Source organism: Sarcophilus harrisii, chromosome 1 (genome assembly GCF_902635505.1).
Source record: "Sarcophilus harrisii chromosome 1, mSarHar1.11, whole genome shotgun sequence".
Lineage (NCBI taxonomy): Eukaryota > Metazoa > Chordata > Mammalia > Dasyuromorphia > Dasyuridae > Sarcophilus > Sarcophilus harrisii.
Window position 1 is genome coordinate 633954578 of NC_045426.1, and position 26836 is coordinate 633981413.

Below are 26836 nucleotides of genomic sequence, written 5' to 3' on the forward strand. Positions count from 1 at the left end.
GAAGTACTTAAAATGATGAAAGATCAAGGAACCACTGAAGTACTTGAGAAGATTATTAACAACCTAAAGGTTAGGTCTAAGCATTTCAGAGTGATATAATACGGGATAGTGGAGAGGAATTATTTTATAAAACAATATGGCATACAGAAAATTGTGAAACAATATGGCATAGTGGACAGAGATCTGGGTTCAGTTAGGAAAAAACCTAGGTTCTCTGATATGCTAACTGGGAAATGGGCAAATCACTAAATCTATTCTGGCCCTAGTTTTGTTATTTATAAAATTCAGATAAATACCTGTAGTAATCACAACATTGTTGTGAGGCTAAAAGGAAATAATGCGTTTAAAGCTCATAATAGACCTCAAAAGTCTCAGAGCTACTCATTCACTTTTGTTCTAGTTTCATATTTATTTTATATAGGTCAAAAAGGAAATTTTTATTTATTTATTTATTTATTTTTTGGCAAGGGTGCCAAATTCAACCTGCCCAGAGACACAGGAAAGCAGATACTGTTTTTCATACTTGTTAAAATGTTGCTGAATTATTCTCCCTTCATAATTTTTTGTTACCATGATTTGTTGTAACCATTAGAAACTATACTAGTTTCTAATTGTTCCTTTATCATGCATGATTCTTCCTTCTTTACAAATAAATATACAACCACAGTAGCTGGAGCCCAAAGAACACTATGGAAAAGAAGCAGGGATTTCAGTCAAAGTCCTTACTGATATCTAGTTGAAAAAGATAAGACTACAGTAGCCCCCCAACTTTTATGGGATAATTGCTGACTGGTTGATAAAATTCTATAAGCCCTTTGCCCTACTCTATGTGAATCCAATCCTCAGGTATCAAAACAGAATTGACTAAATGAATCAATCAAATCAGAAGTAAGAAAACAGTTAACAAGAAGGTTAACAAGAAGGTTCAAATTGGCTGAGGAAACTAGGTCAAACTATGTAGATTTAATCTATAAAACAGAACATCAGTTCAAAATCAAAATTATTGAAGAACCTGGTAGAAAAAAGATTTGAGCACATAGAGAAAAGAGTATTTCACCTAGACCCCTCAGAAGAAATCAAATGATGAAAGAAAAAGAACCTCAGATATCATTCCCTCCTTCCCATTCACAGTCTGATCAACGATCTTTGGAGGTCCAGATCTTCCCTTTTTCTGATAACTATCCTAGCAGCATCTCTAGATCAGCTGACTGAAACTGTCTGCATCAGAAACCACAGACAAATTCAAGGCTCTACAAAGAGCCCAGCAAAAAAGTTATATCATGACTCAGGGGAATGTCTTGACAACTTTAACAAAAGTATTTCCCAGAGCTGTGAGTTAATCCTTTGCTCTCTGCACTTAAAGCTTGAGCTCACTTTCCCCTGGACTCTGTGTACTGATAGGAAACTGTGCTCTAAAATAGTTTGGGATGAAGGATGTTTTGTATCCACTACATCATAAATGTAATCAACACTAACATACTGGTTGTTTAACTATGGCTAAGTCACTTAACTCAGTACTGTGGGCAATTGTCTAAAAGTATAGCTTGCAAGAAAGGGGCCAGATGACATTGGAAGAGTTTCCTCAATTGGGAATTCCTTATTTCAATAGCATCACACGTTTACTATATTCTCATCACTTAATTTTCATTTTATTAAATCTGGCTAATCATTTTACCCTGCTAGTTCTTTCTAAGGTCTAACTATTATAAAAACATAGTACCTATCTATAGCCCTGTTTGTCATCTGTAAATTTGATAAGCATGCTATCTATGCCTATGTAGCTATCATAAATATGCACTAAGAGGCTACTACGTATAAAGTACTATCTATTCAAAGGAAAAAATGAAATGATGAGAAATCTGATGTTAAGAGCTTCTATTATGTCCTTTCCCTCCAATATTTTTGAAACTAGCTCATTTTCTCCATGAAAGTCAGAAAAAAAATTTTTTTTGAGTTTTAAAGTCAATCAATATAGACAGAATGATTTGGTAAAAGAAAGTTGTGACACACAAACCTTTCTCCAAAATAATATTACACTTTCTTGTGTACAATTATTTCAAAGTTTCCCAAGTTCTTAAAAAGATGAAACAAAGTGTCTCTAAAGATGTTTTCAAAACACTCTGGTAAGTTTTTATTACTGTTTCAACAGTACTGTAAGAGAAATATATAACCCCAATTACACCCAAGTACAAGTTGATATATGCACAAAATGAATATTTATTATGAATTCATATTTTCCAAATCCTAGAATCTCAAAATTATTTTCCAATATGTCAGAAATAGTGTAATAATTTATACAGTATTAAAAAGTGAAAATACATATATTACATTTTTACCATGTTTAACATATATTGGATTACGTGCTATCTAGGGGAACAGGTGGAAGAAAAGGGGAAAGACTGAAACACAAGATTTTGCAAGTCAATGTTGAAAAATTATCCTTGCATATGTTTTGAAAATAAAAAACTTCAATAAAAAAGGAAAAATACCCCCCCCCAAAAAAAGAAATACATATATTATTTTCTACAGCAATATTCCACCTTGATTTTCTGCTCCTATGGGTATAGAAAGTTGCATGTTAACAGATTCAATACTAGAAAGGTAGTTTGCAGGGCATGAGAATGAAAAACTTATTCACAAAAAAATTAATTCCATATATAATGATGAAGATAAGATTTAAGGAAAACTAGTCAAATACTAGATCGACATGATTTTAAAGAATGTTAATTTTAAAGATTAATGAGGACGATATCAGCTAATGTTTTGCCTTATGAATTGTGCATTCCCCTGATAAGTATTTTAAGTCCTTTCTGAAAGTAGAGCATTGTTAATTTTCTAAGGGGTAAATGTGATCAACAGTTTGTGAATGGTAACATCTGAGGACTATAGAGCAGCTTTTATCTCACTACACATAGAGATTTACAATTTTTTAGTTTCTCTTTACCTAAAAGTTACATTTGGAAAAGGCCAGTTTTGCAAATTTTTACCCACTTCTTCCTTTGTCCTTACTACACAGGCAGGAATCAAACCACCACACAGACAGATTTATTTATGTCTTGTTGTCTTGGTGCAAAGCAGTAAAATGAGAAGGGCAAGAGGAAGTTTACTACAACTGTATATGTTATGTGATCACTGAGGAGGCAGTGTGATTAACCTCCAAGAAAGGGGTGGGGTTAACAGAAGCCTTGCATTATCAGTTACCTTCAGTGGCCAATCCAAAAACCCCAATAGCCTAAACGAGTGATAGTCAGCTCTATAATTGAAAGCTAAGCCTGCCAAATGTCCTGAACTGTAAGAACAATCTCAAACTTCTGATATCTTAAGAGTCTACTTTTCTAAAAAATACTTTCCATTCTAAAAAAAAAAGTTTCCTCTCTTTAAAAGCTAACAAGGTCAGACTCAAATCAGTATTTTCTGATTCTGAGTAAACAAAAAGGCTCATTCTATTCTACTCTAAAAGTTTGGTACTAATTTCCAGCAGCTTCAGGAATAAAAAAAGAAATCCTTGCATTTGGTTAAACTGGTTCAAATTCTGGGCCTGCCTGATGTGTGGATCGAGAATTTCGCCTCTGCCACAAAAACTAAACAGGATGTTCTCAAACAATGGGCAGGAATTATGCAAATAAAAGGCCTGCAAAAGTACAATTTTGACATGTGACATCCATGGTCTCTACTAGTCTTGTTGAACCACAGTAAATGATAATGTAAAGCATTTTTAAAAAACCATACGAAGATTTTAAAATAATAATTTTTAAAAATTACAAAAATTGCAGGTTCTTTTATTTTTTGCCCAATGATGAATCCAATGTAATTTTTAAATTTACATATTTATCATTAACTCCAAAATCAAAAGTATTTTAAACGTTTAAAAGTCAGACAAATTTCAGGATCCAAATAGATACAAATTACCAATGGCTAAATTAGAAGCATCAGAAGAAAAATTAATAGTTAGATGCTAATAGTAATACTCTAGTTAAGGGATAGTCTTTTCTTATACTAAAAGCTAGGTAAAAATCAATCTATATCTCTTCTTGCAACACTGCAATAAGGCTAGTGCACTATCTTTTAAAAATTCAATTTGAGATAAAATTGGCTTGACATTAAGTATATATGTATGTTTAAAATAATGCATGTTTATGATAAATATTTTATCTAAATCCTCCATAAAGGACTATCTCTGGTAAGGTTTCCCCCCATCCTCCCCCCCCCCCCCCCCCCCCCCCCGTTAAAATAAAGTAGTTATTTTTTCTATCCTTTGGAGTTTTCTTCTTATTTACAGGGCATGGAATTTCCCACATAATATTTTAAACAAATTTCCTCCAAATGTTGTCTGGTACAAACTTAGGAAGCTGTTATTTTTTCTTAAAATTAAAACTTTAAATGAAGTGAAAAAATTTAGCAAAGTAGTAGAGTAATATTGTATTCCTGACTCAATAAACATAAATCCATTTTGCCATCATGATGACTACAAAATGTTTTATGTCTGAATTACTGGTCATTAAAAGAAACCAACTGTAAAACCAAAAGAAAAAAAATAATTAGGAAGAGAGGTTTTCATCCTATTTTCATTAAAATAGCCACTCCTTTTTCTTGAAAACTTCCATAGACACAAAATGGAAAATTAGCAGGATCATACTTATAAAAATGATATATAACAAAGTTAAAGAGAAAGTAAATACAATGATAAAAGAATAAATGTTTACTCATTTAAACATTTTAGCAACCAAGAAAGACTAGCTTGTTGATTATGATTATAATTGCAAATTCTTTTCTAATTTTCATTTTCCTCCTTTTGGAAATTAATTTCATGAAAAGAAAAACCTTAATAGCTCTTTCTATACCAAAATACAATTTCAAAACAATAAAAAACAATAGATTTTAAAATTATTTATACCTTTAGCCCAGCATATTGGAAATGGGCTACAGCCGCTTTTCTCCATATAGATAGCACCTGCTGATTTCAGGGCCGGTTGGCCAGCCAGTTCCAACAACATACACACAATTGTATAGAGATCAAGCCAGGATTCAGCATACAAAGTCCCAATTCAGTGCTCCAATAGTATTTGCTCCAGTAGGGGGGCTGGAAAGCTAATCACTTGAATGCATTCAATCCACAAGCAACTCTAAGCTTCCCCTACATTTGTTCCCGTTTTGGATAGTTTGCATCGAAATTTGGTAGGTATCACTTCTGTAACATTTTCCAGCAGCAGGAAGAATGCTTTTCAATTACAGAATCTTCTCATGCGTCCGCAATTTGAAACACAGACCATCCTTGCCAGAGTGAGCTACTGAACAGAATGCAACCAGCTAGTAATGTGACCGTGTGGGTCTGTATTCCTAGATTCATTCAGGAAGGGAGGGAGGGAAACGGGAAGGAGGGAGAAAGGGGAGGGAGGAGAGAGAGAAGGAGATTAGAAAGCACCTTATTAATATGCTAATCTCACCCTTCTGTTCAATTCACCCAGCAGACTCCTGTTTACAAAACTGACAGCCTATTCCAAAATTGACTGAGCTGCAAATCAAGCTTGACCCAGGTCAGGTTTGTATATAGCTCTTTAAGCAATTTTTGTTGTTGTTTTCAAATTCTTGCCTATAGAATTTTACCAAACCTTTCTAATATTAGAGAAGTTAACATAATTACCCTGATCGATGAATGGAAAAATAAAACAAAAAAGCTAAAGATTTCTGATACTAAATATTTTGTCAAATTGACATTTTCTTCATTATACAGTTTAACAACAACAACAAAAAAAAATCTAGCTAAATTCTTGTTGAATCATCCTAGAGAATAGTGAGGGACTCAAAACACTTTTTTCCCCTAATTTCCTAAAACATAATATGATTGAAGGATGAAGTCATACACAGAGTAAAACAGCAAAATATCTTCACAATCAGTACCACAGCTAGCTCCCCTCCTAACACAAGACAACTTACTTTTTTCCATTCAAACTGGGAGAAGACAAAGGTCATCTTTAAAAATGTGACTATCTAAAAACATTCCATTTCAGCTGTAAGAGAATAAATAACTAGGAACTTTGTGTCCTCATTCTTTAGATTTATGTGATACAAAGTCATACTCTGTATATTAAAAATTTGCCTAACAAAGGAATACCAATGTAATTATTTTGTTTTGCATAAACCTGCAAACTGGACAATTTTTGTATTCTAGAATACAGTTATCTAAGGTGCCAGTAAGCAAGTCATAAAGTCTTGTTTCAGTAATATCTTTGCATCAAGGTATCACTTTAAAAGCACTGTCAAAAAGAAAAAGGAGAAAGACAGTTACATTTTATTTATGCCTTAACTACTTGATCTCTTAAAAGAAAATACTGATATTAATCAAGAAGATTTTATGAGTAAATTAAAAGAATAAATTAATGTTTGCAAAGTACAGTGAAAACAAAGCATTTACACATATTCTAACTAGAACAGAAGATGCTCACAAGGTTGGTCAATGTTGCCTAACATCTGCTTTATTTCAAAATTAGCCACTCTTGACCATGGTTTTGTCCTAGCTAGCATACCGTGCCTACAAGGCAACTATCACCAGTCAGAGCTGCAAGTGACTTTTAATGGCCCAGTGAAAAAGCACCATTTGTCAATATGAACTCTGACCTCTGACCTCAAGCAGTTCTGGTGAGTGGTAACAGAAAAACAGCAGGCCAAAAATTAAGCAGAAGAAATAAGCAGATGGGCAAATAGAGGAGTGACTTTTATCAGGCTTCTTTTACTAGTAAGTATGGGGGGGAGGGGTAAGTAAGTTCTGGTCTACAAATGACCCTACCCACTGTCAAAAAAAATTAAGGCACTAAAAGCAATGATGCAGAATGGGACAGCTGAATTAGCCCAGTAAGAACAGCCTGAGATCCGATTTGAACCGTTACCTGGGCACAGAGTTCTGATAAACCAGGCCACAGTCAACCTAATTTGGAGGTAATTTAGGTCCTGTAGTTAAGGGGCCTCACAGAGCTGGCCCCAGTTGGCTGAGAACCAGCCAATTGGGCCCCCTGCTGAAGCTGTCCTAAAGCTCCAGGGCATTTAAAACAAAAAAGGCAGCAAAATGACTGGAAAGGCAGGTTTGCTCTCTCCCAACTACCTATATACACAATGTCCAAAATAAGCCCTTAGTGGGGTTTTTAGAAACTCCCATCTGCCTTAAGACTTTCTTTCCCCTGTGTAAGAGGATTCTTGCTTAAGTCAGATTCACTATAATAAAATGTGTTTAGCCTTGGCTTGGCTTCTTTGGATTATCTGTTTGTTTGGTTTTTTGTCTTATCTTTATTTCTCAGGAATATGCAACTAGAAAACTTGAAAGAATATTTTAAAAAGACCCCCAAAACAAAAAAGATTGTTTACATTAATGGTGTCAAACTCAAACAGAAATAGGGCCACTAAAGTTCCCTGGGACACCATATTATGTTAATTTTAAAATGTATTATCTGTGTTTTGTTGTATTTTCATTTGTTTTGTTAACTATTTCTGAATTCTATTTTAATTTGGTTCTGGCAACACTCAAGAGAGTTGTGGGCTGCCAGTTCTTATCTACAAAGTAAACATTTAATAAATGTTTATTGATTAATTCACTAAGCAGCACAAAAGCTGAAATTAAATGTATATAATCTCTGCAAAAGCTTATGGTAATACTGGTTTCTTATTATCCCTGAGGCAAGGCATTTTTGCTTTGCTTGTAAACACTTGAATTCAAATCCAACCTCAAACATTTACTAGCTCTGTGTGATTCTAGTGAAATTACTCAATTCATTCAACTGTAAATGATGATGATAATTATAATAATACTTATGTCCCAGGATTGTTATAAAAAATCAAATGAGACAATAATTTCTAAAGCACTTAAAACAGTTTATGTTACATAATAAGTGCTAAATAAATGCTTATTCCCTTCACCTCATAATCCAAAACAGAGTTCCAATAGAATTGAAAAACATTCTAAATAAAGGTAAATCTAATGCTGAAAATGCATTGAATGTCAAATTATTATCAAATATCATTATTCCAATTTTATAGATGAGGAAGGGAGGGCTCAATAAAGGATATCAGTAAGGGAGCCAGCAAGTCAATACATCTACATGTGACACAAACTTATTACCCTTTATCATGCTTTATTTTAAAATAAATTTTAAAAAGGAAAATAAAAAGACTAAATACAATGAGAAAGTATTATCTATTTGTACTGCCAAAATTAATTGTCCATTAGTATTCCTAAGTATCATAAACTAAGTTCACATACACCTGGGTTCCTTTTTAAGTTGGAAAGGAAGAATGTCCTTCCATTTTCCTTGGCAGTTGTATCAGCACTGATGTTATTTTCCTAATATTAACGATGTCACAAGGTTACCTCTTTAAGACTCCCCTCTCCCCCCCCCCCAAAAAAAAAAAAAAAAAGGAAAGGCATACCAGATGATATCGGAAGTCAGCTGGCTGAAAACCAAGATGAGAGGAACAGAATGCAAGGGAAGAGAAGAACATTATGAGTCTGCATGAAATGGACAGAATAGGATTGTATACTTTCACTGAAATAAATAGGTGGCAACTCTTATTTATAAATTTTGTATCCATCAGTGGCACTGCTATCCATTCAATATCCCAGTTTAGAAACTTTGATCTATTGGATTTCTTCCAATTTTTAAGACTATACATCCCCTCCTTAAAAGGCAAATCATCCTTCTCTTTAGTGTGGGTATCCTCTAAAGGCCTGTCCTCAATCCCCTTCTCTCTTTCTGTGTATGGATGCTTACAACATTTATAGTTTCACTTATATTACATCTCACCTGAGCTTTAGGCCAGCTTTCAAACTGCATAAAGGGCATTGGGTCTGGCTATCCTGCTGAACCTGAACTGAAAATTCAGTAGCTTTCCTTAAAACTAATTTTACCTTTGAAAAAAATAGAGAAAGAAATGCAAAGAACTACTACATCCCTGGTTCACACCAATCAGAAAGACATGGTTGTGTAAAATTAAATGATGAGAATCTTAGGAACAAATTATCGTATTAAAATCTATAATAAAGAAAAATAAAGGCAGGCAGAGTTTGATAGTCAGAATGTTATGAGGAGAGCAAATTTTACGTAGTTCAATGAAAGGAAGATAGAAGCTCATGCACTAACAACAGGAATGGGAAGCTCAAAACAATGAAATTTTAAAGATAAAATGAGAAATAATTCTAATGAGAAGGAACAGGTGAAGTTGCCTGAAAAAACAGAAGGAAATGAACCAAACAACTTAGATTTTAAACAAGACATGTAGAGGAGAAGTTTAAAGTGCTGGTACAAGAGAATAAACAAAAACAAGTGCTATATGTATAATATCAGTTGCATTATCGCTTATCAAGCTTAAATTTATGAGGAAACAAAAGACAACAAAAGGATTGTGGGAGGGGCTTGATTAGTTATATCTTGAGGAAAAAGGAAGATCAAAGAAAGGATAGGACAAGTCAAAGTGGATAAGATGATCATAATAAAGAAGAATAATTGAACTGTTATCACTTTCATTTTCTCTGTCAAATATATAAATATTCAAAGAGAGAGACTTTAATAGATGAGTAGACACTGATATCCAAGCAAAATAGGAAAATAGCAAGAGTAATAATGATGAGCTTAAATTCACTAGGCCCAGAAAAACTATTCATCACCAGAATACTGAAAAAAATCAATGATTCTCTCATCCTTGTGAGTGAACCAGAATGGGAGAACTATTAAAGGCATGGAAAGAGGCAAACATCATGCCAATTTTTTTAAAGTGGAAGAGATTAGAATCAGCAACCCTAAGGCTAGTGAAAGTGAATTTTATTTTTTTCAAAATTTCTAAATGATATTATAAAAGAAAGGATGAGTAAATATTGACAGTTTTCTCAGTCCTCATTCTTCTTAATCTCTCAGTTACCTAAGAAAGCAGTCCTAATTTTTTTTTAATCTTCCTCTTTACCTAAATAAAAACTTCAAAATAAAAATATTTTTCTTAGCTTTTTTCACCAGTCTAAACTTATTCTGAGCTTTAGTACTTCAGAAGATGTTAATTCAGGATTGTGACAAACTTTTATATCCATTCTTTGTTGTTTTCCCTAGCTTAGAGTTTCTTTAAAAGTTTTTTAAAGAAATGTAATTTATTTGGTTTTCCTATACATCTATTTACTAAATCTTGGGTGGCAATTTATGGTTTTTTTTTTTCATCAAAAATGTCTCATTGTGTGTTTAGAATTTAATTTTTGAGAGCTTCTGAGGTATACTGGAGCTTACTTATCCAGTAGAATTTTCCAAATTTGGGAACATATTTCAGATTGTGCATCATTTTCCACATCCCAATCACAAATCCAAAGTTGAAACAGTTTCTTCCTCCTAAAGTGCCCCTCATTACACCAACAAACAAGAAACAAGGAAATATGATATTCTTTGCACCTTTCATTTAAAGGAAGGAAAAAGCCATACCTAGTGACATTCTTATTATAATCAAAACTAAAAGACAAAAAAAAATTGCATCTAAATGGAAAAATAACCCACAATCTCCCCAATAAAGGAATTTGCAGAATTAAAATAAATATACATCCTAAAAGCAATTTTAAAAATCACCTTAGGAAACAACTTGATGGAGCAGTGGATAGACCAATGGCCCAGGAGTCAAAAGGATTAGAGGTCAAATACCATGGTAGACTCTTAACACTCACTAACAGGGATGTAAATTCTGAAATCAGTTTATTCTCTCCCCTGATCAGGAAATGCTAAAACCCAAGTCTAGGGAACTTAATTTCCCAGACTATCTTATTACCATAGTTAAGAGAATCATAATGTGCCCAGACTACTTTGATTAGCATCTTTAAGATACCTATGATGGGATTCTAGGCTTCCCCAGACTCTCTTTGCTAGTATCTTCAGGGTAGTCTCAACATCTCAAAATACATCCTTGATCCTACCTTTATTTTCCCTCCCCCCAGAGATGATATGAAACTCCCAAGGTTCTATTTCCTCTATAAAAGATGTGCTGCTGCTGAAGATTTTTGTTAAATCCTTTTCAGGACTAAGTCTGCTATAAGGTACTCCCTACCTCTTAGCTTATCTCTAATAGCTTCTTCTTCCTGATTAATTGTGAGTTCCATTAGGGAACTCACCTTTCCCCTTGTTAATTTACATAATAAACAACAAAACTTTGTAATCTGTGATGGATATCTTGTAATGGTTGTTCCATTATCATAAACTGAATCTCTATTATATTTTTACATTATATATATGTGTGTGTGTGTGTGTGTGTGTATGTTACAATTTATTGCTCTCCCAAATTTATTTCTATTCACCACTCCTGATGCCTATTTTACCTCATCAGCTATGTGACCTTGGGTAAGTTACTTAACCCCAATTGCCTCACCAAAAAAAAAAAATTCATTTTACAGGACATTTAGTCATGCAACCTTGTGGTATCCCAATGACAACAAGCAATAAAGCCAACACAATGGCAACAGCTATGGCTTTTACACCAATTATCTGTAACTGATGAAGAAATGGGAAATTCTATGAAGAACCCTATAAAATATTCCACACTAAGTGACTTCAATGCAAAAGTGGGCAAAGAGGAAGACAAAACAAAACAAAAAAAATTAGGGTTCTACTTTGTTACTAAAAAAAAAAGTCAAGAAGCCTGAAGACTACACAAAAATTTCATGCTTCTATATCAAGAACAAGAGGAAAGGAAAGAAAAGAGAATAAGCATTAATAAAGCATGTAATATGTGCCAAACACTTTTATAACTATTATCTTATTTGATCCCCATAACAGCCATGAGAGATATGAACTATTATTATCCTTATTTTATACTTCATTTTACAATCATACTACACTATCATGAAATTCATGAAAATTCAGAAAGGAAAGAGTTGAGAGGAAGAGAGTGGTTGGTGGTCAACTGTCAAAGTAACATAAGTCATAAAGGACTGAGATTGGAAAAAAAAGACCATCAGATTTGGCAAATTAGGAGATCACTGGTAATTAGGGAAAGCAATTTCAGTTGAGTGATAAGGCTGAAAGTCATACTCTACAAAATTCCTTGTCTGAGTACATGTGAGCAAGGGAAATCTTTGCTAAGTGCTTCAAACAAAATTTTTTTAATGTGCTCACATGCAAATATATACACACACTCTCAGTCTATCTTTCTCCCTCCCTCCCTCCCTCCTTCCCCAAGTAAGAAGAGGGTCTGAAGACAAGGAATCCAAATGGCGCTTTTTAGATGATAAACAGGAAAGAAAAAAGTGAGGGAGGAAGAAAGGAAGAAGAGAGAGATGTTTTTAATCTAGCCTTCTCTCTGGTGCTTCTTCTGCTATAACGGGAAACAGAGGAAGTACTGAGTCATAATTAAGGCAGTAGAGCAATGACTTGCTAAAGAATATATAAAGCCAATAAGTAGCCAAATCAGGATTTTAACTTGGGCCTTTTGACTCCAAAAATAGCATTCTTCCCACTAACAATAATGCCTTTGGAAATAATAGGATGGAATTTTTTTTTTAATGGTCTAGTAAACCACAATTTGTTTTCTATCATTAAAAAAAAAAAAGAGTGAAAAGCTAGACAACTCTTTCCCTCAGTTGATATAATTACAGAAAATATGAGTGCTAAAGGTTTACAAGAATGTCACCTAGAAGATACTATCTATCAATCTATCTATCTATCGCAAGGAACAGAGAATTGAGCATTAGAACTTCAAAATAGCATGAATCCGGCTGCAATGAAAAAAGACAACTATGGAATAAAGCAGTCCTCAGCCAACTGAGGACAAGGCCAGGGAACCATATGTGTAATCTACACAGCACTTAATATGGTACCAAGGAAAGAGGCAATTAGGTACCAAAGTGTATGGAGAGCTGACAGGAAACCAGATCTTTAAGATTTTAAAAGTTACTTAACAGTGGTTAAGTATCTGCCTCAGTTTCCTTATCTGTAAAAATGAGGATAACAACAGTTATTATCTCCCTCAGGGTTGCCACAAGAATTTTAAAAACACTTTGCAAACCTTAAAGTATAGAAATGTTAGTACTAAGATCAGCTTGAAGTTCCACTAAAGAAGGACACTGGGGCCCTGTGACTAGTAGAGGCATAAAAAGCCTAGGCAATATGTGACTCATACTGTTCCCACATGTACTGCAAAATTTTATGGCAGAATATATCCCAGATACATGGGTAAACTATTCTGCTATCTTCCTAAATTGCTTTTGTCTTACTGGTCAGAGATTATGAGCTCTAGCTTTCAAAGTGAAGATCCACATAAGTACTTTTTGAGTCTAAGATAGTAATCATCTCCTTAGAGAACCCAAACTTTAATATGAATTGAGGCACTATAAGAGAGGGCATTTAAAAAATATTACCCTCTTGATTAGTTTTCTTATTCAAATGATTTTTGGTAGTTCTCCAAAATTAATATATTAAAAAGTATATATGTATATACAACACTCACTTAAATGCATAAGTTCAGATATAATACTTTAAGATCATATTTCATACACTTTAAAAGACCAATTTACATAAAAAGTGTCACAAACAAAACTGCAATAAAGAGAAACTGAGATATTCAATTTATTACCAAAACGAGCAACTGTCAATAAATAGGATCCAATGCCCCTCAGTAGCCAAGGAAAAAACTGACAAGGAAAAAACAGTAATTCTTTTATAGTATTTACACAGTTATGATAGATATATTTTCCTTCTGATTGGGGTGCTACTTACATCAGTTCTTTACCAAGTAGACCAATATCCCATAATTAACATTCATTGTCTGGAAAGTTCCATAGTGAGCAGTCTATCACCAGATTGATTCATATCACCTGCAGAATTCTAAGACTAGCATTTCCAGGGGGTAGTAGAGTGGGAAAAGGGGCAACAAGAGGTTTGTGGTTTATATAGTAGTACTTAGGAATGGGTATGAAACCTCTGTGGATGAAAAACACTGAGAAACAGGGAATTGGGAAAAGGCCCCTAGAGTTGTTTTCTTCTTTTGTCACTGATGTCAGGCAGCTTGTAGTATGTGAGTGGCAAGAAACAAGGGTGAAGTGGGCAAATGAACTCAAAAAAGGTGTCTAATAAATACATAGTAGATTTATCAAGCCCAATAAAATAGAGTGAAAATCTTATTAAGACTCAATCAGTTCACCATGTACTAATCATCAAATTATATTAATGATCAATTTCAATCCCACAATTACCCACTTTGATCCTTTAAAGACATTCCCTCAATGAATCATCCATGTTAATAATCAATGATTCATGCAATTCACCTTAATATGGCAAAAGCAACAATTACAAAAGCAAGAAATAGCTGATTAAAAGAAGCTTGATTCATCTCTCAAAGCAACCCTTTAATGCTTGCTATCAGCACAATCAAAAGACAAAAGACAACTGACACCAAGAGTGTCCTTAGCGTCTATTTGTCACCTGTCCAAAGCAATGTGGCAACAAGAGGGATCTGAAACCATGGCTGTGATTCATTTGAAATAATGATGACAATTCAGATTGCTTGCTGTCTTGGGGAGGGAGAAAAATTTCAAACACAAAATTTTACAGAAATGAATATGGAAAACTATATATGTATATGGAAAAATAAAATCCTATTCAAAAATAAAAAATTAAGTTAAAGAAAAAGAAATATGATGACCATTTTAACATAGGTACCCACAGAAGTTGAAGATGTTGAAGAAAAGCATATATTACAATTTTATGAATAGTCCCCAAAGTCCTTTTTCTAATACTGGTTGATGTGAGCAGCAAAGCAGGCCTTCTCAGGTAGTTTAAGTTTTAGGGGTTCATTGAAAGTTCTTTAAAGTACATATAATAATCTCTATTTTGTCTATCCACAAAACAATAAAGTATCTCCACCATGCAAAAATTATAGATAGGTCAAACATCACAATAAAAGCAGTATTACATCTAGAATTTATCTCCATCATTCAGACTCCAAAAGCAAAACTCAATAAACAGGAAAATGACAGACAAAAATATTCACCTCCTCTCAGGCTAACAACTTTCCATGATACTTTTGGGAGTAATGGGTTTTTTAGAGTTATAATTCTTTTTGGTCTGCAATACAGGTAAGATGAAAATGTTAACACAATTTCCTTAAGAACGACTTTAGCAACAAAAGCAGCTGTAGACAATTATATGCTAATACAAGCTCCATTAAAGGAAGAGCTGTCATAATGGTTTTAACCCTACCAAGCTTAATCTGATAAGTTTACTTTCATCAATAAAGTCTTTTAGAGAGCAGTTCCATTTGGTACAGAGGCATCAGCACATGGGGTAAAAGAGAGATGACTGGGTTAACAAAGTCTTTTTGTATACTACTCTTAATGTTCATGTAATCAGCATCTTAATGCCTTATATCTCCCATGTGGTTTTTGTTTGGTCTTTTCTTGGATATTTTTAGAACAGTTGCATTCTCAGGACAACTCTGAAGAAATTTTTCCTTACAGATTTGCTTCTCTAGTTTCAAATATGCTAATGAGTAACAAAACTTTAGACATTTTAAGAAGGAATCTAAATTGCACTTATAGAGGAAAATAATGTTGTAAGTATGTATCTATAAATTAACATCTAGAAAGGTTGTAGTTGATACTCCAAACACAGAAATTGTCTTTTTTTTTCTCCCTGAAGCAATTGGGGTTAAGTGACTTGCCCAGGGTCACACAGCTAGAAAGTGTTAAATGTCTGAGGCCACATTTGAACTCAGGTCTTCATGACTTCAGGGCTGGTGCTCTAAAACCCTGTGCCACCTAGCTGCCCCCCCCCCCAAAAAATTTTCTATTGAAAGAAAAAACAGGAGGGGCAATGTCAAAGCTGTCAAGCTGACTATAACAAAGAAAAACCTCCCTAAGCTCATTTTGATTGTAGGTAAGAACTATAATAGCCAAGTTTGTGGGAGTTCCACACACAGCTTCAAAGCCAGGCTCAGATAAGTGGGAAAATTTTGCGGTTAGAAATGAAGTATCTTAGTAGGAAGCTGGGTCAAGAGGATCCAACCTTCACCTTCACAACGTCACTCAAGGGTAAACATCCTCAGACTATAGCATGTAGTTTTCATTTAAATAGTGGTTTATCAACTTTATGTTCTTAATTATACATAAAATCAAAACTCAAAACCTATATGAACTATTAGTCTCATAAGATTTTCACTCTAAATAGCAAAATTTCATTATTTACAGATTAGGGCCAAGAGATCACTGACAGCTATCAGTTTAAATCGTTCTTCCACTCTCTGAAGTATATATTGATTCAAATAATAAAAGAAAGACTCGACAGACAAGAAGTAACATACCCAATCCCCAAAATAATGTATACAAGTAGTCAAATAACACCCAGAAATAAAAAAAGTTATAAAGTTTAAAAAAAAAAAAAACACAGAACATAACAAAAGGTTCAGTTCTAAAGGTGTAATGTAATTCCCCTGATGTCCCCTCCTTCAAGAAATGGAAAAAAGTGAAACATTTCTGGTCTGGGAAAAATATGGTGGTAAACAATAAGAAGGCAAACTCAAAAATAACTAGTGTTAGGCATGGATGTGAAATTGTTCAAAAGGGTTAGAAAGCTAATGGGTCACCACTAAAAGCACTCACTAGAAATGAACAGTGGCTAAGGCTTTGGATGGCCAAATAGCAGACCAAAAAAAGGTCTTTGATAAAATCAAGATTTGCAAAGACTTCACCAGTAGAGGTCAGAAAATCTCTTTGATGCCAAAGAATTTGAATAACATGACAAAAACCAAATGCATACCTAGAATCGGTGTAGAAGGTGAAGGTTTTTCTTTTTAGCAAGGTGACATATTTAGAGCTTGAATACTGAGGTTAGATAGCAACAAGACTGCACAGACGGTGTCATGGTCAGAGAGCACACAAGCATTAGTGTGAGGAACACCATCCCTCATAAAACAACAAGATCCATCAGAACACAAAACAAAATAAGAATTGAATAAGGGGGTGTCTGAGAGAATTTTGGGGATATTCAGCCATATCTACCTTTGAGGCACAGTTGTACTGACTCAAGGGAAACTGTGAAATTAGGGAGCAATGTAGTAGTAAGGATTGAATATTAGGTTGAGATGGAGATTTTCTTTATCAGCAAAGTAACTTCATATCTGACATATCTGATCAGATGCCTGAGTTCTGTGGCAAAGCAATAGTGCTTCAACTTCATGGGGACACTGTAGTATTAAAAGAACACCACAAACAAAATCACAAACGTTCTCTACTGAAAGAGCTTCAAAGGTCACAGCTTACACTCAGAGAGGAATGCCAACATCTATATTATCCAGCTGAGCTGACTAACAGGCAATTGGGCTCAAAATGGGCCCAAAAGTTGGGTCAGGGTGCCAGAAGCCACCCTGTTTTGCTCATGAACAAAAAGAGTGAAAGGCTTACTGTAATCTGAGAGTCTCAATGCATGAGGAAAGGGCAGACAATAGGGTCTTCAGATCAGCAAGATGCTCTGGCTCAAGTTGTAAAGGTTCAGTAACTTGACCTCTGGTTTAAGAAGTAAAAGATTTAATAATTGCACCAAATAAAGGAATCCACAGACAGCAGTATCCAGATGGTTTTAAGATAGCATGGACCTGCTTCTTGATTTGAGGAATGAACTAAAGAGCTTGCACACATTTAGGAAAGACAGTTCAAGTGACAGTAGAAAGAATAAAATCCAAAATACTCAATCTGTGGGAGTCATCCCTGGACCCTAGGGTTAAAGAATTTATGGCCTCTGATGGAGTTGAAGAAGATGACGACTGTCTTCTTGACAAATTTCAACAGTAGGTGCTGCTGGTAACAGGAAATCATCAACATACTGGACCAGAATGAATGCCTTGAAGCTAATGGAAGCTAAGACCTCTTGTAAGATCTGAGAGAATAAGATGGGCTTTCCATATATCTTTGAGGCAGTCTAATCCATGCCCACTGAGTGTTTTTCCAGGTAAAGGTAAAAAAAAGTAATAAACATCTGTGAATAGGATTACTAAAAAATGCTGAGCACAAACAGGTTGCCTCACAAGGAACTACATTCTGTAAATCCACTTCCTTTTAAACTAAGTTCAAGTTAGGTGTCCCTTCCCATGACATGCATTTCACAGCTGCCTGCTAATCTCAGAAAAAGGCTAGAACAAGCTGAGGAAATTCCAGCAGGATCAATTTTGGAGACATTCCTTTTAATGACTTGTTGAAAATACATTGTTGCACCTTGGGATGTTCCTTGGAACCAGCAGTGTTATGCCACAGTTCTCTTTTATTGTCCTGACTCAGTTTCCCTAATTATCATGACCCAGTCCTGACTCAGTTTCTCTAAGTGTTCTGCTTCAGTTTATAATTGTCAACTCAAAGCTCAGTCCTGCAAAATCTCCCCTCCCTCTTTATCAGAATATTTGATAAGGATAAAAGATCTTATGTTTTAGAATATCAGAATGCCTCTCGCTATCCCAAGCTATCAGAATATCAGATACTGTCTTATCAAGAAGCCTCTTCCCATCTCCAGGGGCTCACTCCACTCTGTCAGAGTCCTGTTCCTGCTCTCAGCACCCGGACTCCGCCCCTGCCTCAATCTACCTCCTGAGTCTGAGCTATGTGTATATAGGTTGAGAACTCACATTATTTGCTGGATTCTTGGAGACGATTGTCTCATTCAGCCATGGGACCAAACCATAGATCCATTTGGTCCCAGTAAATCTCTCCCATTTAATAAATTATTAAATACTTTCTAATCTCTATCTTGACTCAGTTTCTCCAGCATTACAAGGGAATTCCCAATACAACCAGAAATGAAAAAAAGGTGTGCTATTAAATTATGTGTGATCTGGTCTAAGACTGCTAGAGATTAAGATAACAGACTATTTTGACCTTAATTTGCTATTTTTGATTATGATATACTGAAAAAGTTGAGATTGGCTATTAAACAATCTCACCCAAAACCAGTGAAATTTTGGAAATGTTGAGCAGCTTTGTCTGATGAACTATGCTCACTGGATCCAAGAGGCAAAAAACTTTTATAGAGGGGAATTTTTTTTTGAATGATATTACTGGACCTCATAACTTCTCCTAAAACATTCCAAAGGAGAGCAACTTATTTTCAACAAATCTCTAAAAAACTGTCTCCAATATTGCTCCTATTAAAATATCCTCAAGATCTGTCATGAGACCCTTGGCAAATCACAAAAGGGAATTTCTGTGAAAACAGTCTCCCTGGAATTTCCCTAAGATGTCTGCCATAAGAAACAGATGAAGTGAGTTTTTAGAATATTTCTGAAGGGAATTCCTTAAGTGTTAAGAGAGTTCCCCAGGATTCTTCTCAAGGGGCTTAGATAATAGGTCTAATTAACTGAAAATGGGGTCTTTCCTTAAACTAAAGTCCATCCAGGCACTTATCTTGGTTCAGAGAAAATTTGGCTTAAAACCAAGGAGGAATCCATCTTCCAGGGCAGTCCTTCAAAAAGAGTTTCACTGGAGGACAGCCCTGAGACCTGGAGGCCCTCACTTGGGTCCCTCATCTGGGGGTGCCCAATTGTCACAATGAAAACTGAGGCAATAAAATTCTCAGCATATTCAATTTATTAATAAAGCTAGCAACTACCAGTAAATAGGATTTAAGGCTCCTCAGTAGTCAAGGAAAAAACTGAGAAGCAGAACAACTCTTTAATACCATTTACACAGTTATTATATGGACACATTTTCTTTCTAATTGATTGGTGCTACTTACATCTGTTCCTCACCAGGTAGACCAGCATCCTTTAATATCATCCAGAAAGGCCAGTGGTCAAACATTCTATTTAGATTGACTCATATGCCCTGGAAAGTTCCATGTTGGCAATTTTCAGGGAATGATAAGAGGCTTCTGACTTTGATTTGTTCACTAGATATTTTCTACATCACAAATGAACTAATAATCAACATCACCACCATCCAAGGTCTCTTAAAACTCAAGAGCTTGCAGAACCCGAGACAGCAGAATAAGCAGTAAGTCACTGTAACTTTCCTATATTCACTTCCAACCAACCATAAAATAGAACCCCAAAACAAATCCTGGAACAGCAGAACCAGCAAAAAGACAGGATGGAACAATCTTTTAGCCCAAAACACTTGGAAGATCACTAAGAAAAATCTGTCTCATTTGTGCAAAAGGGGAACACAGTACAAGGCAGGAAGCAAACTAGTAAGCCAGTAGCAAGACAAACTAGTAAGACATCCTGAGCCCCAATACAGTGGATCAGGCAAATCTCAATATCAGGGCTGCCCTCAAAAGAGCCAGAAGAAAAGGCAGACTCCAGATCCAAGAACTATCACTTGCTTCAATATATCCATGGGCAGATGGGCAACCTCCACTAGCCAAACCTTCAAGTGCTTCAGTTTAAGCTAAGGAAACACAGAAACACTCCACAGGTGTCCGCATACATCAGACACAACCACTAAGATTCTGGCTTACCACCAGGTAAGTTGCCAGACTTCTACAGCCTCCAGGTTGCCAAGGGAAACTACTGACCATCAATTTGTTGCTTGTTGGCTAGCCTAATTAATAAATCGATTATTAATTACCCAGAAACTCTGTCTCTTAGGATTTTTATTTATTTTGTCTGTAACTTATTATCTCTAAGACTTATTGTCTTACCTGTGAATTGACTGATTTCCACCAATCCCCATTATCTAGTCAATGATCTAATCTCCCCACTCCTCTGGATGGCAGTCCTTTGCTCCCATTCCAAAAGAAGATTATCATAGGAAATAATCATAGGAATGAGATTTACACATAGAAAAGACCTTTTTACCTTAAAGGTAAGGAAAGTGAAACTCAGAAAAAGAAATCATTTTTAACCAAATTACTAAAATGGCTTCCAAATCTCTGCTTCCTGTTTTTCCTTTCTACAATCCTGATACACAAGTACTACTAATAATCTCTACACAACTGAAAAAACGATATTGTTAAAGCACACATCTGACCATGCCACATCCCTGCTCAAAAAAGTCTAGTGGCAACTATAAGGACAAAATACAAAAATAAAGATATAGCAAAAAAAAAAAAAAAAAAAAAAAAAAGTGGAACTAAACAAATATATATCTTGGATAATCATTAAACTTGACTGTCCTGAGAGTTAACAAAGTTTAAGAGTAATAAGAAAGAATAACGAAAAAGCTTTTCTTCATTTTATACATGATAATGGTTTAAGACCAAACACTGTTTCTAAAGCTATCCATCCTGAAAGAGATATTCTATGCAGCATTAGAATAAAGCCTAGAATAGAGCTGTCCCAAGGTTAGCTGGAAACTAAATACTTCAAACATGCCTCAGCCTAATATTTACTACCAGTCAAATCCCAGACCACCAGGCAGGACCATGGAACATAGTAATTCATATATTATATCCTATATCCTCCCTTTCCATCTATTGCTTAGGTCAAGAAATCACAGTCAAATAAACATTACCATTACTTATAAAATTAGGGAGTTTTCAGTCTCCTGACAGAGAGGTGATTAATTAAATATAAAGAATGAGATGCATTTTTGAATGTGGCTCATAAGGAAATTTTTGCTTCACTATGTATATTTGTTACAAGTTATTTTTATTGTTACCCCAAAGGAATATGGGAAGAATAGAGATGAAGAGAAAATAAATAATTAAAAAAATGATAAAATTATAGGTTTGGGTCAATAATATGAGAAATTCCTTTTAACTCTGTAATTCCATAATCCTACATTCTCCCATACAACACTTAGGATCACAGGTGTCTCAAAGTAAATGGGAAGAAAAGGAATTTGGACAGTAAGTCTCTGAAAAATTGAAAATCACTGTTACAAGCTGCAGCATGTTTTTCAAATAATTTATAATACTGTATAGAATAATTTGAGTTTCTTATACTCAGTTTAAAACCAAAGTAAAATTTAAGCATACAAAGGTTTTATGGTAGTCATACAGATGAAAGAAAAATAGATTTAATGCCTGGTTCTAAGATTTAGCAAACTATCTAATCAATTAATGCACTAGAAAGAATATATGTTTTTCCCAAGAAATTACTCACATAAGATACTATGAGAGCAAGAGTTAAGACTAATGGTCCTGGTCTTTTCCCCTACAGATTGCCCAGTGAGAATACTGGCATTATGTGGAAAAAACAAGCAAACAAACTTTAGCAGGAGTTCTGGAACTTCCTCTTTCCTGATAAGTCCCAGTAAAGGAATAAAATACCAGCTCCAATAGTACAAAGCTGCTCTCCATGCTGCATAAGAAGAAGGTTCCTAAAATTGATGGAGATAAGTGCTCTCAGGCCTCCTACACAAACAACCATCCCTTCCTCTACCCTTATTACTGCTAATGCACAAGCTTGCATTGTCATTCCTACCCCAGAAACTTCTTCTGAAAATGTAATAAACCATTGTGATGGTCATTATTTCCAGGGGTTCCTCCTTCCTTGTGGAATCTTAACCCACTGGAAAGTTTAGCCAGCCCAGATATCCCTCAAAGTCTCTAGCTAAGTACCTTGCACATATTAAGAAAAACAGTGCAGTAGAAATAATACTGAATATAAAATCAAATAGCTTGGATCCAACTTCTAATTCAAATCATGTCCTTTACTAATCCAAGAATGGGATTGTTAATTCTTCTGAGCTTCAGTGTCTTCAATCTGCAAAGTACAAATAATAGATAATGCTTGTACTACCTTAGAAGGCTTTCCTTTGTTTTGTTTTTGGTAAGGAAAATACAGTATAAAGTACCTATGAAAATGAATTACATATAAACATATTCACTAGAAATAATTTTAGAAATAAAGATTAGCCAGGAGGCTAACCCTACTTCTTATATGAAGATCAGCTGAAAAAACGTCTAATATTTACCCTGAAGATTTAGGGATAGATGTCTTCAAGTAGATCACATAAGCTAAGGACTCTACTTGTTCCCTGGGGAAAGAGAACAACCTATGGATGTTGAAAAAAAAAAAATTCAATCCTAAAGTAAGATCAAACTTCTTAATAATTAGAGCTATCTAAAAGTAGAATGGGCTGCTTCAGGAGATGACACCCTCCCTAAAAGTCTTCATACAAAGGCTCTATAACCACTAAAATAAAACAAGAAAACATAAATAAACCATCTTACAAACCTTAAAACATTATGCAAATATAAGATGATATTACTGTGAGTAGGAATTCTTGGACTAAGTGGTCTCAAGATCCCTCCCTATTCTGTGATACTGAAAGATAGATATGTATGTATCTATTTGTGTCTGTATTAGTGACATCAAACTAGTAGTACTTGTATTACCTTAATCTCAAGATATATGCCACATTTTATTTTTAACACAATGAAAATTACTACTGGTATCACAGTACCTTTGAATTTGGCAGAATAATCTGAAAGTATGCTACCAAGCACACCTCCCTCCACCCCCAATAGTTAACTGTAAAGTCCAGGCTAGCTCCCTGGAGGCCTCAGGATCAGCCAGAGTCATGATATGTAGAAGTCCTTGGTCTTTAGGAGGAGAAGTTAAAGAAGCAGGCAAAGTGCCAGGAGTTTTGCCAAAGATCTCTCCTCGATTCTAGAGTCCAGAATCTCCACCTTTCTCCTCCTCCTGCCCCAAGTGAGTCTCTCTCACTCCACCCTCTAATCCTTGCCTATGATTATCTTAACACCTAACAGTGAGCCAGCCCCAATGGTGAGAAGAGCCATTTAGACATATGCTAATTGTCTAACATATGCTCATTGTCTCACATCAAATAGGTAATTAGCCTAAAGTGCTCAGTTGTCTGATTCAAGTGCACCTTTTCATAGTTTCAGCCCTTTACAATTAACAGTTTAATAAAAGCTGGTATTGCTACTATATTGATCTAAAATTTGCAAACCACTTTACAGAAATGCACTTGAGCCTTGAAATAAACTTATGAAGTGTATGTACTACTATAGATAATCTCCATTTCCCAAGTGAAAAAACTGACATTCCTGGCATTGAGGTAATTTCTCCATGTCTGACTGGAAAACAATCACCATTCACTGTCCCATGGCAGTTGTCTATTTTTAAAGGTGACATAGCAAACATTTTAAATGGTTTTTTAATTCCTTATTAATGATTGTTAGCTCTATAGAAATAAAAAATAAACTGTTAAAACCAAAATCTTCCAACACATTATGAATGTCTATTAAAAGCAACAGAGTATAATCAAGAGAACATTGGACCATGGCTCTGAAGACCCAAACTCAAGGTCCAGCTAGATCAATGACCACCCAGGTTACCTAAAGTAAACACCTGACTCTAGATCTCAATTTCTGTTTTTGTAAAATGGAAATTTTAATGGCTTCCCTGAATCCCTCACATTCTTCAAAACATATCAAAATGTACTCAAACTCAAGTAAAAAAGCAATTAGAAATGTAAAGTATTCCATTTGTGTTTATATGTTTTTACATATGAAATACAAAGAATGACTAAGCTTGTATTTGTTAATTACCCATCTGTTAATTACCACAATAAGTACTATTGTGTAGTACTTTATAAAGAAACCTATAAGAACTTTTCTAAATCTGATAGTCTATAATTTTATAATACTATGAAAAACATGAATATTATTTCTACCATCATTAATCTAACCAAGCAGATGAAATCAATAATATATCAAGACTCAGAGAGATAATTTGTACATGGGGTAAGGATTAAGATATCTACTAGAAGTCAGTTTTACTAAATATATTTGTCATATTGCTCATAAAACTACTTTGGACTGATCATCCAGATTTTATCTTTCAAGTGAAAGTGAATTATTTTTTAGAAAGACTAAAAATAAAAAAGAATCAAGGATTTTAAATAACTTCAAGAGTGAGGAAAAAGAATCAAGAATAAATTGTCACAGAAAAATCAAAGAAAACAACATGTATCAAAATGATTTACAGAGGAAGGGCATTTGAAAGGCCATCATTTCTGAGCAATTGAAGGACTTTTTCAATTACTTCACAATTCTAATTCATATTATTAAAAATGCATAGATTTTTATGAATTGAGACATAAAAGATGTTAAAGAGATTCCATTCTTACCTTTTAGAAAGTAAAGTCTTGAAATATCTGTAAAAACAACAACAAAAAAGGTCCAAGTCGTTAATCATCCAAATATTCTTCCCAACTTAAGTTTTATTCCAATGATTATTTGCACTTAGCAAATCATTAGGAAAGACTGTACTAAGAAAATATTGTGCTAAGTTAACAAATACTGAATTTTTATAAATTCTGATGACAAGAGGGTCTTTTTAAAAAATTGGAACATATGCTAGTTTGGGGGCAAAATTAAGTTACCCCAAACATCTGATCTAGAGTGCTGGATTTTGACTTTTTTAGTACAAAGGTGATGCTTGAGGACAGTTATAAAAGTGTGTGTGACTGGAATAACTAAAGGTAATTCAACAGAAACCAAATTGTTGGCTTCTAGGAAATATCCATGGGCAAGGAGACAACTATTTAAATCCTGAAAGAAAAGAAGGAAAATCATCTCCATTTACTGATGATATTATGCTTTACTTAGAAAATTCTAGGGAATCAGCAAATATTCTGAGACAATAGCTTTCGCAAAATTAAAAACTATTAAATAACCTACAAAACACAACAGCATTTTTGTAAAATAATAACAAAATCAAGAGACAATAGTAGAAAATAATTATGTTATTACTACTGTTATTCAAAGTTTGGGATAATATAGAATCATTATTTAATCATTCTATTCAGTGATATAGAAATTATTCAATGAATAATACTAAATTGTTACTCAAAATAACTATAACATGCATAATGTATTTGGGGATCAACTTACCAAATCAGAACAAAATATTTGAATATTCAATTGTAAAGTGATTTCTAAAGAAATAATGAAATTAAATACCTGGAGGAATATTCAGTGATTATGGCTGGGCCAGGCCAACAAAATGAAAATGGCACTACTACCAACAGTACTTTTAATGCTATGTCAAGCAAAATATCAAATATGCTTTATAGAACTTGATAATAAAATTCATTTGGAAAAACAAAAAATCTAGATATTTCAAATCAAGTATATCAAAACTACTGATATAGTTTTTTAAAAGGTATGCATGAAGAACAAATTGTACTTTCAGACTGCAAACTATGCTATAAAATATCAATTTTCAAAATTATTTGGTATTGGTTAAAAGAGAAACAAATCAATGGAAGAGATTAAATATGGGAGGAATAACAGAATTCAATAAGATAGTATTTTTAAAATTGAAAATAAATTACTTGGGAAAGAATATTGAAAAAATGGAAAGCTGGCTAATAGAAATAAGACTAACATTTTATATTCTACAATAAATTCAAAATACATACATGAATTTAAAGATTATACCATAAAGAAAATTGAAATGAAATGGATTATATGCATTTCACAGATACAGCTAGAAATTGCACTTTAAACAAAGGACATCACAAAAACCAAAATAATGTAGTTTACATGAAATTGAAAAACTTGCACCAAACCCCTCGCAACAAAACCAACCCAAATCCAGTTCAGCTAAGGAGGGAAGCACACAAATAAGAAAAGAAAATTTATAAAAAATTTCTCTGATGGGGCAGCTAGATGGTCCAATGGATAGAGCTTTACCCTGGGAGTCAGAAGGACCTGAATTCAAATACAGATTGTTAACACTTACTAGCTGTGGGACTCTGGGCAAGTCACTTAATTCCAATAGCCTCATAAAAACAAAGAAACAAACAAAAAACCAAACAATACAATTTTTCTAATAAGAATTAAGTACCTAAGATATATGAAGAAATAAAACACAACCACACCCTAACCATAGAATTCCAAGTCTTTTGGGAAAATGTGGGGAGCCGGCACTAATC

The 26836-nt window shown here is 34.3% G+C and overlaps 1 protein-coding gene across 16 annotated transcripts in view; it reads right to left on the minus strand.

Annotated features, from left to right (window-relative positions):
• PTK2 (protein tyrosine kinase 2) overlaps positions 1–26836 on the minus strand; it is a 368410-nt gene that overhangs the window by 272340 nt on the left and 69234 nt on the right. For 11 of the 16 annotated variants that reach the window (XM_031947265.1, XM_031947245.1, XM_012541848.3 and 8 more), the window contains exon 3: positions 25025–25051. The exons of 1 other annotated variant lie outside the window; for it this stretch is intronic. In XM_031947265.1, coding sequence (XP_031803125.1) covers positions 25025–25051 — 27 coding nt within the window. Of the gene's footprint in view, positions 1–4894; positions 5338–8415; positions 8440–25024; positions 25052–26836 lie in introns of all 16 variants that reach the window. 4 more of the 16 variants (XM_031947254.1, XM_031947251.1, XM_031947255.1 and 1 more) reach the window with 2 other exon arrangements.